The sequence below is a fragment of the Macaca nemestrina genome, chromosome 3 (genome assembly GCF_043159975.1).
Source record: "Macaca nemestrina isolate mMacNem1 chromosome 3, mMacNem.hap1, whole genome shotgun sequence".
In the NCBI taxonomy this organism is placed as follows: Eukaryota; Metazoa; Chordata; class Mammalia; order Primates; family Cercopithecidae; genus Macaca; species Macaca nemestrina.
In genome coordinates, this window is record NC_092127.1 from 4,732,606 (window position 1) to 4,746,699 (window position 14,094).

Genomic DNA, 14,094 nt, shown 5'->3' on the forward strand with positions numbered 1-14,094 from the left:
TGCCCTTGGGGGATCCACTGCTCTTTAGAGAAGCAGCCCTGCTGTTTGTCTGTGAGGAGACATTGCCTTCTTCTTCAAGATTACTTGCTGCAAACACAACCTTGAGAATGGCCCATGTAAAGAGCAGAGCCAGCCTTGCATTCTTGACACATCCAGCAAGAATGTGCAGAGATGCTCAAGATGCGTGGCAGACGGGCTCTCCTAATCGGGGAGTGGTCTGTCTCCAAGAAAGAGGGAGCAAAGTGTCCTGGAGGAGGGGACTTATGTGGCTGTGGACAAAGCTATGGAGAAGGAACAGCTGTGAGCTGTTTTCTTTCAACATCCACAGTAGCTGGGGATGAGGGGGTACCACCTCTGAAAGAGGATCTGAGAAGGGTGCCCTTAGCATCCATGCCACCTGCTTTTCCCTTAAAATCACAGATTTCTTTCAGATTCTATATTATCAATTACTGTCTACAATTTCTATTATAGAATTTTCTAAATTTACAACATATTATGCAAAGAGTTGTTAAGTTTCAAATAATGATTTTATACCTAATCCCAAGATTTGGCAGAGATAAATACATCCTCTTGCTGTTTTCAATCTTCTCTTTGTGTTCATTTTTTCTAATTAAAAAAGTACTAAATTTTGGATTATCCTCTTACAAGAGACTTATGTTAAAAGCTCATATTAGTTTTGCTTTTTGGAGAGTTTTGCTTTTTGGAAAGACAGAATAGAATAAAGAAGTGCAGCCTGGGCACGGTGACTCACTCCGGTAACCCCAGCACACTGGGAAGCTGAGACAGGAGGATTGCTGGAACCCAGGAACTTGAGACCAGCCTGCATAACATGGAGACCCCATCTCTACAAAAATTTTAAGGAATTAGCTGGATGTGATGGCACATGCCTGGAGTCCCAAGTACTTGGGAGGGTGAGGTGGGTGGATCACGTGAGCCCAGAAGGTTGAGGCTGCAGTGAGAGCTATGATTGTACCACTGCACTCTAGCCTGGATGACAGAGTGAGACCCTCTCTGAGAGGGAGGGAGGGAGGGAGGGAGAGAGAGAGAGAGAGAGAGAGAGAGAGAGAGAGAGAGAGAGAGAGAGAAAGTGCGCAGGTGCTGGGACATGCCAGCTGTTCTGCTTACCTGTTCTTAACTAGCCCTGTGGCCTTGGGCAAGTTACTTAACTTCCCCACTGTCCCTTGGTTTCCCCATACATTAAATGAGTCTCATAATGGACCTTATTTCATAAAATTTTGTCGGAGCTGCCTAGAAAGCCTTACAACAAAGGTCAATACTTGGCATTTAATAAGAGTTCAAAAAATCTTTGTTTTCCAAATGTCTCCAAAACTTCTTTTAAGCTACAGCAACAAAAACCATGCGCAGTCTTCTAACCACAAAAGGCAACATGAGTTAAAACAAGGTAAGGTATTGTTTTCTGATTTGTTTCATTTCTGATGCCCTTCTTGAATATGCCCAGTTTTTTCTTAGCCTTTTTGAAGAAGTAGCATGTTGAGTTAATGTCTTCGGTGAAAATAAAACTTCCGTATCCAATCTCTCAGTCATAAATGAGTGCTATCTGCATCATCCCTTCTTAATACCTTACCTAATATTGCTTCCCCCTAAGTAAAGCTCATTGGGAAATTTTATATTCACTAAAGGCAGCCATAAGATTTGGGGAATTATATAATCAAGAATTGTATATATCTAAAAAGGAACATTTAAAAAATCCTCTAATTCAGACCACCTATAGTCCAAACTAAAGATGAGGAAATTGACTCTTAAAAAGATTAAATGACTCTTCCAAAATCACAAAGATAATTCAGTGAGTTTTTTCCTCTACTAAATGTTTCTTTTTTCTGCATTTCATTCTCACTTAAGCAACTTACTGTCTCAAAGAGCATCATGTAATGATACAAAACGCAGCTTTCCAATCACACTAAGGGTCTCTCGATGTCTTCTCTTGACCACCAATCAGGAACCTTTGCTGGAAGCTTGTTTCTGATTGGTGAAGGTAAGCCGTAACAGTGGAATGCCAAGGAGTAAACACAAAAGCGTAGCAACAACTGAGTTTGCTGTCTCACTACCCTCAGCCTAGGCCAACCTGGACTCCTTCACCCCAAATGAGGTGACCTCTACATTTTATATGAAGACACTGATTTACCATTCAACTGTGATCCATCTTATAACATGGCAATCCGATACAGACAGGAAGATAAAACCGAATACAGCTAAAATAAAGTGTATTCCCAGGTAAAATAGACACGTGCTTTAATTTGAAATGGATTCGTCCGATGAGTGTCAGTTACAAGGGCACAGAAGGTACCGGTGCAGAACAGCTGTCTCTGTGGGCAGTGCCACAGGTCCCCTAAGGGGCAATGCTTGTGCTGGGCGACATGACCCATCTTAATGTATAAACCCATAGCCAGACAGGACGTGCAAACGGGTCTCATGGTGAATGCCATGCTGTGGAAAATGACATGGAGAATGGCTGTCTCTCAGCTGGGGAGGGTCTTGGTGTCCTAGGAAAGAATGTTCACGTCCTAGAGTCGGTGGTTGGTGTTCTATCTAGGCGATGAGGGAAGGATGCTTTTCATAATGAGCGCCTGGTGGGAATAGAGTCTCTTTTTGCATTTTGCTGGAGGAAGACATTTCTACCACCTTATTTTTTATTCTTGCTTACAGAATACACATTGTGGAAAAAGGATGAAGTTGACCAGCGAAAAGTTGCCCAAGAACCCCTTTTATGCCTCCATATCTCAATATGCTGCTAAAAACCAAAAACCCTTCCAATGGAAAAAGGAAAAGACTGGTACGAATCTTACTATTTAAGCTTCCCTTGGAAAATACTTTCACTAACAGTTCATTTTGTATGCTAGAGCAAACGAGACAAGAAAGACTGTGTTTGATTGATTTCAAGGAAGTGGTTAATCATTACAGTCCTTTTGAGTTTTCCCACAAGAATCTGTGAAATTGCTCATTTATCTGGTAGCAAATCGTCAGTGAGGTCTCACAGATAGTTAGGTCTTGAGTTTACTCTCAGGACTTAAGGACATGCTTCTAGAAAACACAAGCCAGATGTCATGTTTGTTAAAGAGAACAATGCCATGCTTTACTTGCAATTATTATTTAAATACCTGATTTCCCCTATAGCCTTAAAAATATTATATTAGGGATGGGATGCTCATTTGGTTAGAGGAGCTCTCATTAAGGCTCAAATTAAGAACTTAACTCACCTCTCCAGACGGCTTTGCCCATTGAAGACAAACCAATGCATAGACTTATACCGAGCCCTGCACTGCTACGGCTCTACTTGGCCATAAGCAGGGTTAGTGCGAAACCAATCCACAAGTATTGCTTTTTTTGTTTTTGTTTTTGAGATGGAGTTTTGCTCTTGTTGCCCAGGCTTGAGTGCAGGGATGCGATCTCGGCTCACTGCAGCCTCCACCTGCCTGAGTCTCCCGAGTAGCTGGGATTACAGGCATGCACCACCACACCCCCCAATTTTGTAGTTTTGGTAGCATCGGGGTTTCTCCACGTTGGTCAGACTGGTCTTGAACTCCCAACCTCAGGTGATCTGCCTGCCTTGGCCTCCCAGAGTGCTGAGATTTACAGGCGTGAGCCACCGTGCCCGGCCTGTATTGCTTCATTATACAAGGCACAGTGTTAGGTACTGTGACCATGCCCTTTTTTCAGGTAATATTTCTTCCTTGAGCTAAGGAGGCCAGCTGTAGGAATGAGTACTAGAAAGAAATATTGTCAACAGTGTTAGATGGATTTTACATGATTCATTACTTCAGGAGAGAAAATTCCTATTATGTGGTTAATGGAATTCCTTACCTTTTAAAAATCAGATCATTACAGCCATGCTAATTTGGTGGATAAGGCATTGCAGCTCTTGAAGAAAAGAATACTGAAAGGAGACACTCTGGCATATTTCCTGAGAGGTCAACTATATTTTGAAGAGGTATCATTTTTTGTTTATTTGTTTTCATTTCCTATAATTCTGTTGTTAGATCCTGAGACAAAAATTTCATGTAGAGTTTCTTACTGTGTTATACTAGGGAAATTCTGTCCAATTACATAGACTATGGCTGTGGCTTTAACAGTGGGATACAGTGCTGCTAGCTTGAGGAGTTACCTGACCTTTCTTCATAAAATCCATGTCATGAAAGCCATTTATGGGAGTTATTTTAGTATAAAATCCATTTCACACTATAGATTAAAAATCAAATTTTTATATATTTGCTCAAAATATTTAATAATACAAATTATATTATCAGGCCGGGTGCGGTGGCTCACACCTGTAATCCCAGCGCTTTGGGAGGCCGAGGCAGGTGGATCACCTGAGGTCAGGAGTTGGGAGACCAGCCTCTCCAACATAACTAAACCCCACCTCTACTAAAAAAAAAAAAAAAAAAAGAAATAGCCAGGCATGGTGGTGCACATCTGTAATCCCAGCTACTTGGGAGACTGAGGCAGAGAACTGCTTGAACCCAGGAGGCAGAGGTTGCAGTGAGCCGAGATTGTGCCACTGCACTCCAGCCTGGGTGACAGAATGAGACTCCCTCTCAAAAAAAAAATTATATTTATATTATCAGATATCTTCATATTAATAATTGAAGCCCTGATTTTTATCTAGTACTTAGAGGCGGCCTTAGTTGTTCCTGGACAGCATAGGAGGAAATCGCCCTCGTTCTCCACATCTTGTTGGGATAACCTGGGAAGTAGACTGAGGCATGGCTATGCCAGCTGTCCCCCCAACTTCAGTAATGTAGTTTCGGTTTTTCACTGATTTCCCCGGGAAGACTTGAAAAGGGACAGACTGTCCTTCACCATTTGTTCACCTATATCCCACTTACTCTCTCACTTTTCAACGGCACCTTCATCTATCCTGGCAACAAATGTTTGCTGAGGGCTCTCTGTGCACCTGTCACTCTGAGGATGGCAGAGCGCCATGGCAGACAGCGTGCTTCGTCAGCATGGGGCATGGGTTCGAACGTGGCTGCACTGCTTGTTAACTGTGTGTTTAACTTAGGCAGAAACAGTTGGCCACTTGGTGCCTTTGGGATTAAAGATCATAATAAAAATAATTCAATATCTTCTGGATGCTTCTAGGGATGGTATGAAGAAGCATTAGAACAGTTTGAAGAAATCGAGGAGAAAGACCATCAAGCAACTTACCAGCTAGGAGTGATGTACTATGATGGGCTGGGGACCATTCTAAATTCTGTAAGTTAGTGTCTTGGTCACAGTGGGTAAGATTTCATTGTCAGTGGATTGTTGGACACAATTAAAATTATATTTTAATACTTTTTTTTTTTTTTTTTTTGAGACAGAGTCTCGCTGTGTCACCCAGGCTGGAGTGCAGTGGCATGACCTCGGCTCACTGCAACCTCCACTTCCCGGGTTCAAGTGATTCTCCTGCCTCAGCCTTAAGAGTTACTGGGATTACAGGCACTGCCACCATGCCTGGCTAATTTTTGTATTTTTAATAGAGACAGGATTTCACCATGTTGGCCAGGGCCTACTAAAAATACAAAAATTAGCCTGGCATGGTGGTGCATGCTTGTATTCCCAGTTACCTGGGAGGCTGCAGTGAGCCAAGATCATGCCACTGCACTCCAGCCTGGGTGACAGAGCAAGACTCTGTCTCAAACAAAAATCAAAATATATTTGATTGTCCAGTATTATTTTCTTCTTTTGGGTGATGTTTGAAGGTCTGTGTCTGATGGATCTGGGGGTGGAGGGTGCAGATCTGTTCCTGCTAGTGGTTAGAATATCTTCTGTGCTTTCCTTGTGACCACAAAGCAGATGTTGTATTAATGCGTAAGATTTGTATATTAGATACAAACTATGAGCACACAGTAAAAGTATGCTTGAATGGAAGATGGTGATTGTTAGGGGCTCACAAGTGTATTGTAAGAATTATAAATGTGAAAGAAGTTCCAGGCCATGCTTGCCTTTTAGTCAGTTCTAAGAACTGTGCTGATTCAGGATAAGGGTTATTAGATGGGAGGGAGGAGAGAAAAAAGGAAGCCCATATTGAGACTTAAATCAACTCAGGCAGCTGTAAAAGGAAGGAAATTTCTTATATCCCAGAGCTCCTGGGAGTGCCTGGATAGGAAATGTACTTTTAGAGATTCTTTTTGTCCTTATCGCTTGCCCGGCAGGATCCAGGACAATCGTAACTCCTGGGCACAGATTCATAGTATTACACATCATGTCAGAGGGCGGACACTTCACAGCCTTATTGGGAGAAAGAAATTCAGTTTGGGTAAAACTAAAAACTAGGGTTTTTTTTGCTCTTTCTTTTGTCGAAGGAGAAAGGGGTGGACTACATGAAGAAAATTCTTGATTCTCCATGTCCCAAAGCAAGACACTTAAAATTTGCAGCTGCTTACAACCTCGGAAGAGCTTATTATGAAGGAAAAGGTGTTAAACGATCAAATGAGGAAGCCGAAAGGTAATCCTGCCTGGGAACAAGATTAGGTTTGAATGGAATGCTGAAACCAAGAATAACATGCCTCGCTTTCTCGTAGACTGTGGCTTTTCGCAGCAGACAATGGAAATCCCAAAGCTAGTGTGAAGGCTCAAAGTATGCTCGGGCTGTATTACTCAACCAAGGAGCCCAAGGAGTTAGAAAAGGTGACATGCCCTTCTTTTTTAATGCCAGTGTTATATTTAGATTAATATTTGTTTCACTACTTTTTTTGAGAAAATGGTGGGGAATGTTGTTTTAAATCTCTCTTATATTTCCTTAAAATGTAAAGGAAGTGTACATTTTAGGATCTCAAAGCCCTTTTATTTATAAATGTCCCCTTCCCTACCTCTATCGAAGGAAACCATGAATGTGAGAGTATTTTGTATACTACAGTATCAAAGCTAAAAGAAGAGAAACAGTCCTGAAATTACGGCCAAAATCCTTTTCATCATGAATAGATGAATATTAGCAGTGACTTGAGAAATAATTGATACTAATAAATAAAATATACTAAGAATTAGTTACAAATAAAGTCCATCTAAGATTTTCACAGAAATACAATCTTTCATCCATGGTTGAAACAGTTTCCCAAAAAATCCTATAGGGAGAAGGAAATGGGGGCCGAGTCCTACTTGTATGAGAGGAGTTAATGGCAAGTTTGCAAGAGGCATATAACAAGTAAGGCCATCTTCGGATAGATGAGCAGCCACCTGGAATTTTGTAAACGAGTTCAAATTCACTGGAGCGGAGTATGAGGCAAATGTGCTTGAGGCTACATACAGCGTTTATCGGGATTGTCTTTGATCGCAGGAGCTGCCATCTCTAGCATCCACAGGGAGCTTGAACTCTCCCTCACCATCAGCAGTCTCCTCTCCTCTGCTGGCCACATGCCTTTCAGACACTTAGTTCCTATTTGGCACCTTCCTGATCCCTACTCTGGAAGGTCCCCAAATCCTGAAACCTAGGACAGCTGGTCCTTCTCTGCCATAAGCTGTCTGGACTGTGACCTCATCTGCACTGCGGAGAGACGGCAGAGGAACTCACCTCCACACAGCGTTAGGCATGTGTGCTAGTGTGAAACGCGTCCAAAGGCCTACAGCTCTTTCCTAGAGATGATTAATAGTGCTCTCTAGGAGCCACAGATTTCTGTCTAGTATTCCCTTATAATTTCATCTAGTGGATCATAAATACAATGATGAAACTGTGCTTTTCTTAGGCATTTTACTGGCATTCAGAAGCATGTGGCAATGGAAATCTGGAGTCCCAGGGTGCACTTGGGCTCATGTACTTGTACGGACAAGGCATCCGGCAGGATACGGAGGCTGCCCTGCATTGCTTAAGAGAAGCAGCAGAACGCGGAAACGTCTATGCTCAAGGGAATCTCGTGGAGTATTACTATAAGATGAAATTTTTTACAAAGTGTGTTGCATTTTCTAAAAGGTGAATGTCTGTGTCTGTTTTGTGCTGCTGTAACAGAATACCACACACTAGGTATTAAGAAACAGAAATTTATTTCCCCCGGTTCCAGAGGCCAGGAAGTTCAAGATCAAGGTAGGTGTGGTTGTCTAGTGAGGGCTGCAACCTCCAGAGGGGAGGACCATCACGTCCTCACATGACAGCGGAAAGCTACAGGAAACCTCTTTTATAAAAAGGGCTTTCGTCCTATTCATGAGGGAGGTGCTCTCATGGCCTCATCGCCTCTTGAGGGCCCTACCTCTTGATACGATCACACTAGCAACACTGGGATTTTGGAGGGAACGTTCTTCAAACCCTAGCAGTAGTGTTGGAATAAACTGGATGAAAGCATTGACAAGAATGCCTAAGAATGTTCTATGCCAAATCCTTCACAGAGCTTTCTGCGGTATTAGCAATGGTAGCTACTGAGCACTTGAAATGTGTCTAATGCAACTTAGCACTACACTTTTAAATGTTAATTAACATAAATATTCATATGGCTAGTGGTTACCATACTGGATAGCACAATTCTATGCCATTAGCCTTCAAGATTTCAGTGCTACTAGCTGAAGCAAGTTGCTTAAGAAGCAATTGCTTTATGTGTAAGAAGAGAATACCTTTATAGCAGGATCATAATAGTGTACTTAACACAGCTTGGCATATCACACCTTTATCACGTCTTCATTTCTTCCTGCGCTCCTCGGCCATGCAGTTCTATAACTGCACAACTAAATATAGCTCCATAAGAACTGAACATGAGAATATGGTGAAAAGACTGAGACTATATCTAATAAAATATACAAAAACGTCTTTTCCCAGAGTCTGTAAGGCTCCATGTACTTTCCTACACTTCTTTACCCAGTGTATAAAAGCAGTGTGTCGGGGACACAGGCCTGGGTGTACTCGGGAGTGTCCATCAGACTCTGTGTGTGCTGGTGTTTCCCAGTCACACCCTTCCCACAGCGCCCGGTCTCCCCTCTCTGCGAGCCCTAGTGCAGGGCAGTGATCTACAAGTGTGCTGGTGTTTCCCAGTCACACCCTTCCCACAGCGCCAGGTCTCCCCTCTCTGCGAGCCCTAGTGCAGGGCAGTGATCTACAAGAGGATGAGGGGAGGGGGGGGCTGCTTCTCCCCGTGTCCCCGGCGTCTCGGGCTCCAGGCAGCAGACCACTTACAGGAGTGACTGCCAATATCTCAAAGCAAGTGTCCGTCTTAGTTAGAACTAAAGCTTTAAATCATTCTTTAAAATCTTTGGCGTTTTCCATTATTTCCCACATTCCTACTCCATTAACATTGTGGTTAATGTGGAGGTGACTGGATCGCATGCTCACACGATTCTACGTATTTGTGTCTGGGTATAAAGGATGACTTCTTTCCCTTGTCCGTTTTTAAAGACGTGCTAGTGAAAGGGTTTTCTGGTCCTATGTGGCTAATGTCCAAATTGAAGGTGGCTGTTTCCATACGTGATCCAAAGAAGTGGAAAATGCTTTCTTCTCCACGCAGTTTAAATCCACAAAGTGACATTAAACTTCCAAGAGTAATATGACAAGAAAAAAGAAACATACCTTTGTTTTCTAATGGTGATTGAGCCTGCTGAGCATAATTACAGAGACGATGTAAAGTCACCACTATGGTAAGCTCGCCTTCTCCTGGTTTGAGTTGGCTATACAAACCCTTCACCACACAGCAAACAACTTAGTTCTCAAAGCAGTAGAGAGAAATCACTTCAGGGACAAGGTCGGTTTCTAGGCACATCGTTTTACAAACACTTACGCCATAACTGATGTCCTTTTCCATTTCGCCACTCTACGTCCTCTCAGGATTGCTGACTATGATGAGGTGCACGACATCCCCATGATTGCCCAGGTCACAGACTGTCTCCCGGAGTTCATCAGCAGAGGCATGGCAATGGCATCCTTCTACCACGCAAGGTGTCTCCAGCTCGGCTTGGGCATCACCAGGGACGAAGCAACGGCTAAGCACTATTATTCTAAAGTAAGCGTTAGAACAAAGTATCAGTTCACCCAAAGAGAAACTGCCAGGCTTTAGTTGCAACTTGAAGGGTTTTACGGATTAGTGTTTCTTCTACTCAATTACTGTGCAGATAACCTCTGTCTACAGAGACGCTGTCAGACATGCAGATTGTTTGCAGACAATTGTCAGATTCTTATTAGCATAATTTAGCTCAAATGATTAAAAGCCCTATTTTGATGCAAATTACTCTTTCATTCTGCTACTATCTGCGGCCTAAGGCCCAGCACTCAGACCTTAAAGCTGAACAGTTTATGTCTTTCATCTAGAAAAAGTGTGAACCTATGTGTTCATTCTAGTATGGTAATGAAATACGGTTTAAAGGTTTTTTTGAGCGTCACATCTACCCCACTCAGGAGGGATATTCTTGAGCTTGAGGTAGTCAGTGAAAATAAGCCTTTCATATTTTAATCCGTGTGATCAATTTATTTAGATCCCAAATGCATTTCACATCTCAAAGTAACTACTAAAAACTAAAAAGCAAGGGCTGTGGTAGTTGTGGGGGTGGGGGGGAGGGGGCGGTAAAGGAGATCATTATGAATACTAAGTTTAGATTTTTTTTTTTTTAAAGAAAAACCAAAAAGCTGGGCCATCACATCCGTGAGTCAAAATTAGAATTACATCATAGCAGACTTGGTAGAGCAGTGTTTGTAGTGCACAGATCATTCAGCCTGAGTGGGGGAACAAGGGAAGGAACAGTATTCTGAGTCCCTTGGCTGACTCTGATATTACCGCAGTGGTTCCCAAGCTTCTCTGCATGTTAAAATCACCCGAGGATCTTTTACAAATTCCAAAGTTCAGGCCTTATTTCAGAAAATTTCAATCATGGTCTCTAGGAGACAGAAGCATATTTGTTGAAGCTCCCCGTGGGATTCCAATGTCAGGTAAATTTGGGAACCCTAAATTACTTTAAAATTAAAACTTCCAGAGCATCAAAGCCATATTAACACACAGACACACAGCACACAGCCAAATGCAACTGATCTTTAAGATATTTACTTCTACTCCATTCTTCGTATGAATAAACGGTTGTCTAACTTTTTTCATTTAAATGCTCTCTGTACTGGCGGGGCACAGTGGCTCATGCCTGTAATCCCAGCACTTTGGGAGGCTGAGGCGGGCAGATCATTGAGGTCAGGAGTTCGAGACCAGCCTGGCCAACATGGTGAAACCCAGTGTCTACTAAAAATACTAAATAACCCCATCTCTACTGAAAAATAAAATTAGCCAGGTGTGGTAGTGTGTGCCTGTAATCCCAGCTACTTGGGAGGCTGAGGCAGGAGAATTGCTTGAACCTGGGAGCAGAGGTTGCAGTGAGCCAAGATCACACCACTGCACTCCAGCCTGGGACTCCGTCTCAAAAAAAAAATGCTCTCTGTACTATACCAATTTCCAAACCAAGCTGATTTCAGGTTCTATCCTATCCTTAATATCCTTAGAAAACTCTAGTCAAACATATTTTGAAACATGGTATATAGTCATCCTGCATAAAGCAGCAAAACAAGGCCAGGTACGGTGGCTCAGGCCTGTAATCCCAGCACTTTGGGAGGCCGAGGTGGGAGGATTACCTGAGGCCAGGAGTTTGAGACCAACCTGTCCAATATGGCAAAATCCCATCTCTACTAGAAATATAAAAATTAGCCCATCATGGTAGCGTGTGCCCGTGGTCCCAGCTACTCGGGAGGCTGAGGCATGAGAATTGCTTGAACCTGCGAGGAGGAGTGTTGCAGTGAGTGGAGGTTGTGCCGCTGCACTCCAGCCTGGGCAACAGAGTGAGACTCCATCTCAAAAAAAAAAAAAAAAGCAAAAGAGATTCCAATCTGAGAATGATTTTCCATATGATGGGAGAAAATAGCCCCATTACTCTGCATCTAGGATACTGTACTCTAGAACTCTAGGATATGCATCGAGGATACTGGAGTCAGTTTGGGCCATTGGGGATACCGATAAAATGGAGATAATTTAGAGGCAGTGAACCAGTGAAGGGTCTGGAATGATGTCACATGAGGCTTGATATGAGAACAGAAACCTTCTCTCTCAAAGCAAAAGGACACGAGGGGTCCTGACAGTGGCCTTCACTGGACCGGCAGTGTCCCACAGGAAGGGAACAGGTGGGGAGGGAGCGGAATCAGAGCCCATGGCAGGCAGCGTGTTATGGCAGACGGTGAGGCTGTAAGATGGTAACTGGGACCTCGAGGTGACAGACCCAGGCCTGCTCTCAGCTCTGCCACCGTCAGGCAGGGAGACTCCAACTTCCTGGAATCTTAGGTTTCTGTGAAACCAGCATTACGTATTCTGTTAGGACCCTTCAAGGATTCTAGAGTGCATGGAGAGAAATACCAGCCTAAAATAAGGGAGAGTTTTCTAACACAACAATTCAGGAAACAAACAAAAACACAGGTTTTCTCTAAAGGTGGCAACTTCCTGCTACTGGAAGCACACAAGCAAACACCTAATGACCAACTGTCATGGCTACGGAAGGGACAATTTCTGCACAGAGTGAGGTTTGGATGAGAGCTCTGTCCCGCATTGTTGCCAGTCTAGAAATTATGCACCTTGTCACTGTTTAGACATCATAAGACTATTTTAGCTATATATTTTAAAATAAGATTATTACAGATGCTGTTATTCACATACTGAGATCATAACAACTTTGAGGCCAAATGTTAATGCTTTCCATTTTACTTATCTTAATAATTCATGACATACAATGCCATCATTGGTGCTTAAGTTCCCTTGATTCTTGGCACTGATAAAATGTTTTTCAAATTGATCCATTCTGCAGAGGTTAAAGTAGGACATCAGAATAGAAAGTATCTTAACAAATTTCCTTGAAATTTACTGTACTATTCTTAAAAACGAATCAAAAAAGAAAAAAAAAAAAAAGAAGAAAGACCCAAACAATGAGAATGTATCTAAATATCTGACTCTCTTTGGTTTCAAGGCTTGTCGTCTGAACCCTGCACTGGCAGATGAACTTCACTCCTTACTTATTCGTCAAAGAATTTAGACCACAGTGTATTTCAACAAAGATCATCCATGCTAACACCGCACAATGTGTGTATCTTTATAGTAGCTATGACTGGTTATTTTGCACATCGCAAATTACACTATCCTGGGTATTTTACAGGTGACATGTTACTTCGTTCTTGAATTTGTACGCGGTTAAGTTTTGCACCTTGAAACCTAGACACAAGGTCAGATTGCTGCAGGAGTCCTCAGAGGTCCACCTCTTACCCTACAGACTGGCCTAGACCATATCAGGTATCAAAACCATTCTACACAGCAAGTCTCTTTTTTCCTTTCTTAAATACCAAGTCTCCAAAAAGACTTAGTTTAGCTTTAGTAAGTTCAGAAGTAGAAATGATACAAACATATTTAAAACCATCATTTGAAAGTTTAATTCTTTATATTTGTCTCTTAGTTTTGTGAATTTTGAATGTTTAAATTTTGTTTCAGTCATTTAAAATTTTTTAATGTAAATTCACGAAACTAATTAAGGGTAAAAGACATTTAAAGAATTAAACTTAAATAAGTGTGTAGCATTTCTACTTCTGAAGTTATTAAAGCTAAAACTGCACTAAGCCTTTTGAGACATCCTCTATTCTTAAAAAGCTCATAAATAATTGGCTAATTTATTACATATAAACTTAAAAAAAGTGGGTTATAAGACACTGCTTTGGAATCTTGCCCCTCCAAATCTTCCCTCAAAGATCTTAATGTAATGAGTAAAACAACTGCTATATACATATGCAGAATGTGTAATAAAACAAAAAGCAATTGCTATTTGAAAATATTTATAAGAAAGTTAAAGCAAATTGTTTCTTTGTGCTTCAGCTCATTTTCTACATTTTTAAAACCCTGTGGTAAAAACCTAAATGAAATCATCTACAAGAACTACAACTAAATACTGTTAAATTAGCAAAAGGCTTTCCTTATATAGATGACATCTATGAAGGCAAAAGGTGACAGTAAAAACAGTAAGATCCATATGCTTAAGACTGTACAAGGCTATTCATTTGTGAAACAAATATACATATCGAAGACAGGTCTCAGAAATACCTTAACTATCCCTTTTTAAATAAACATATTAAATGATGTGGCTTTATTTTATAAATCACAACCATCCCGACAGTGGATTTAAACA

At 41.8% G+C, this 14,094-nt stretch overlaps 1 protein-coding gene across 3 annotated transcripts in view; it reads left to right on the forward strand.

Moving 5' to 3' along the window:
* The window catches only part of LRP2B (LRP2 binding protein), a 30,282-nt gene extending 17,260 nt beyond the window's left edge, over positions 1-13,022 (forward strand). The window contains exons 2-10 of one of the 3 annotated variants that reach the window (XM_011715583.2): positions 2,073-2,232; positions 2,665-2,791; positions 3,834-3,946; positions 5,098-5,211; positions 6,303-6,445; positions 6,522-6,627; positions 7,680-7,903; positions 9,737-9,911; positions 12,892-13,022. In XM_011715583.2, the coding sequence (XP_011713885.1) occupies positions 2,686-2,791; positions 3,834-3,946; positions 5,098-5,211; positions 6,303-6,445; positions 6,522-6,627; positions 7,680-7,903; positions 9,737-9,911; positions 12,892-12,957 (1,047 nt within the window). In that variant the 5' untranslated portion in view covers positions 2,073-2,232; positions 2,665-2,685 and the 3' untranslated portion in view covers positions 12,958-13,022. Of the gene's footprint in view, positions 1-2,013; positions 2,233-2,664; positions 2,792-3,833; positions 3,947-5,097; positions 5,212-6,302; positions 6,446-6,521; positions 6,628-7,679; positions 7,904-9,736; positions 9,912-12,891 lie in introns of those variants that run through there. The other 2 variants (XM_011715585.3, XM_011715584.2) reach the window with 2 other exon arrangements.
* Positions 13,023-14,094: the final 1,072 nt, after the last annotated feature.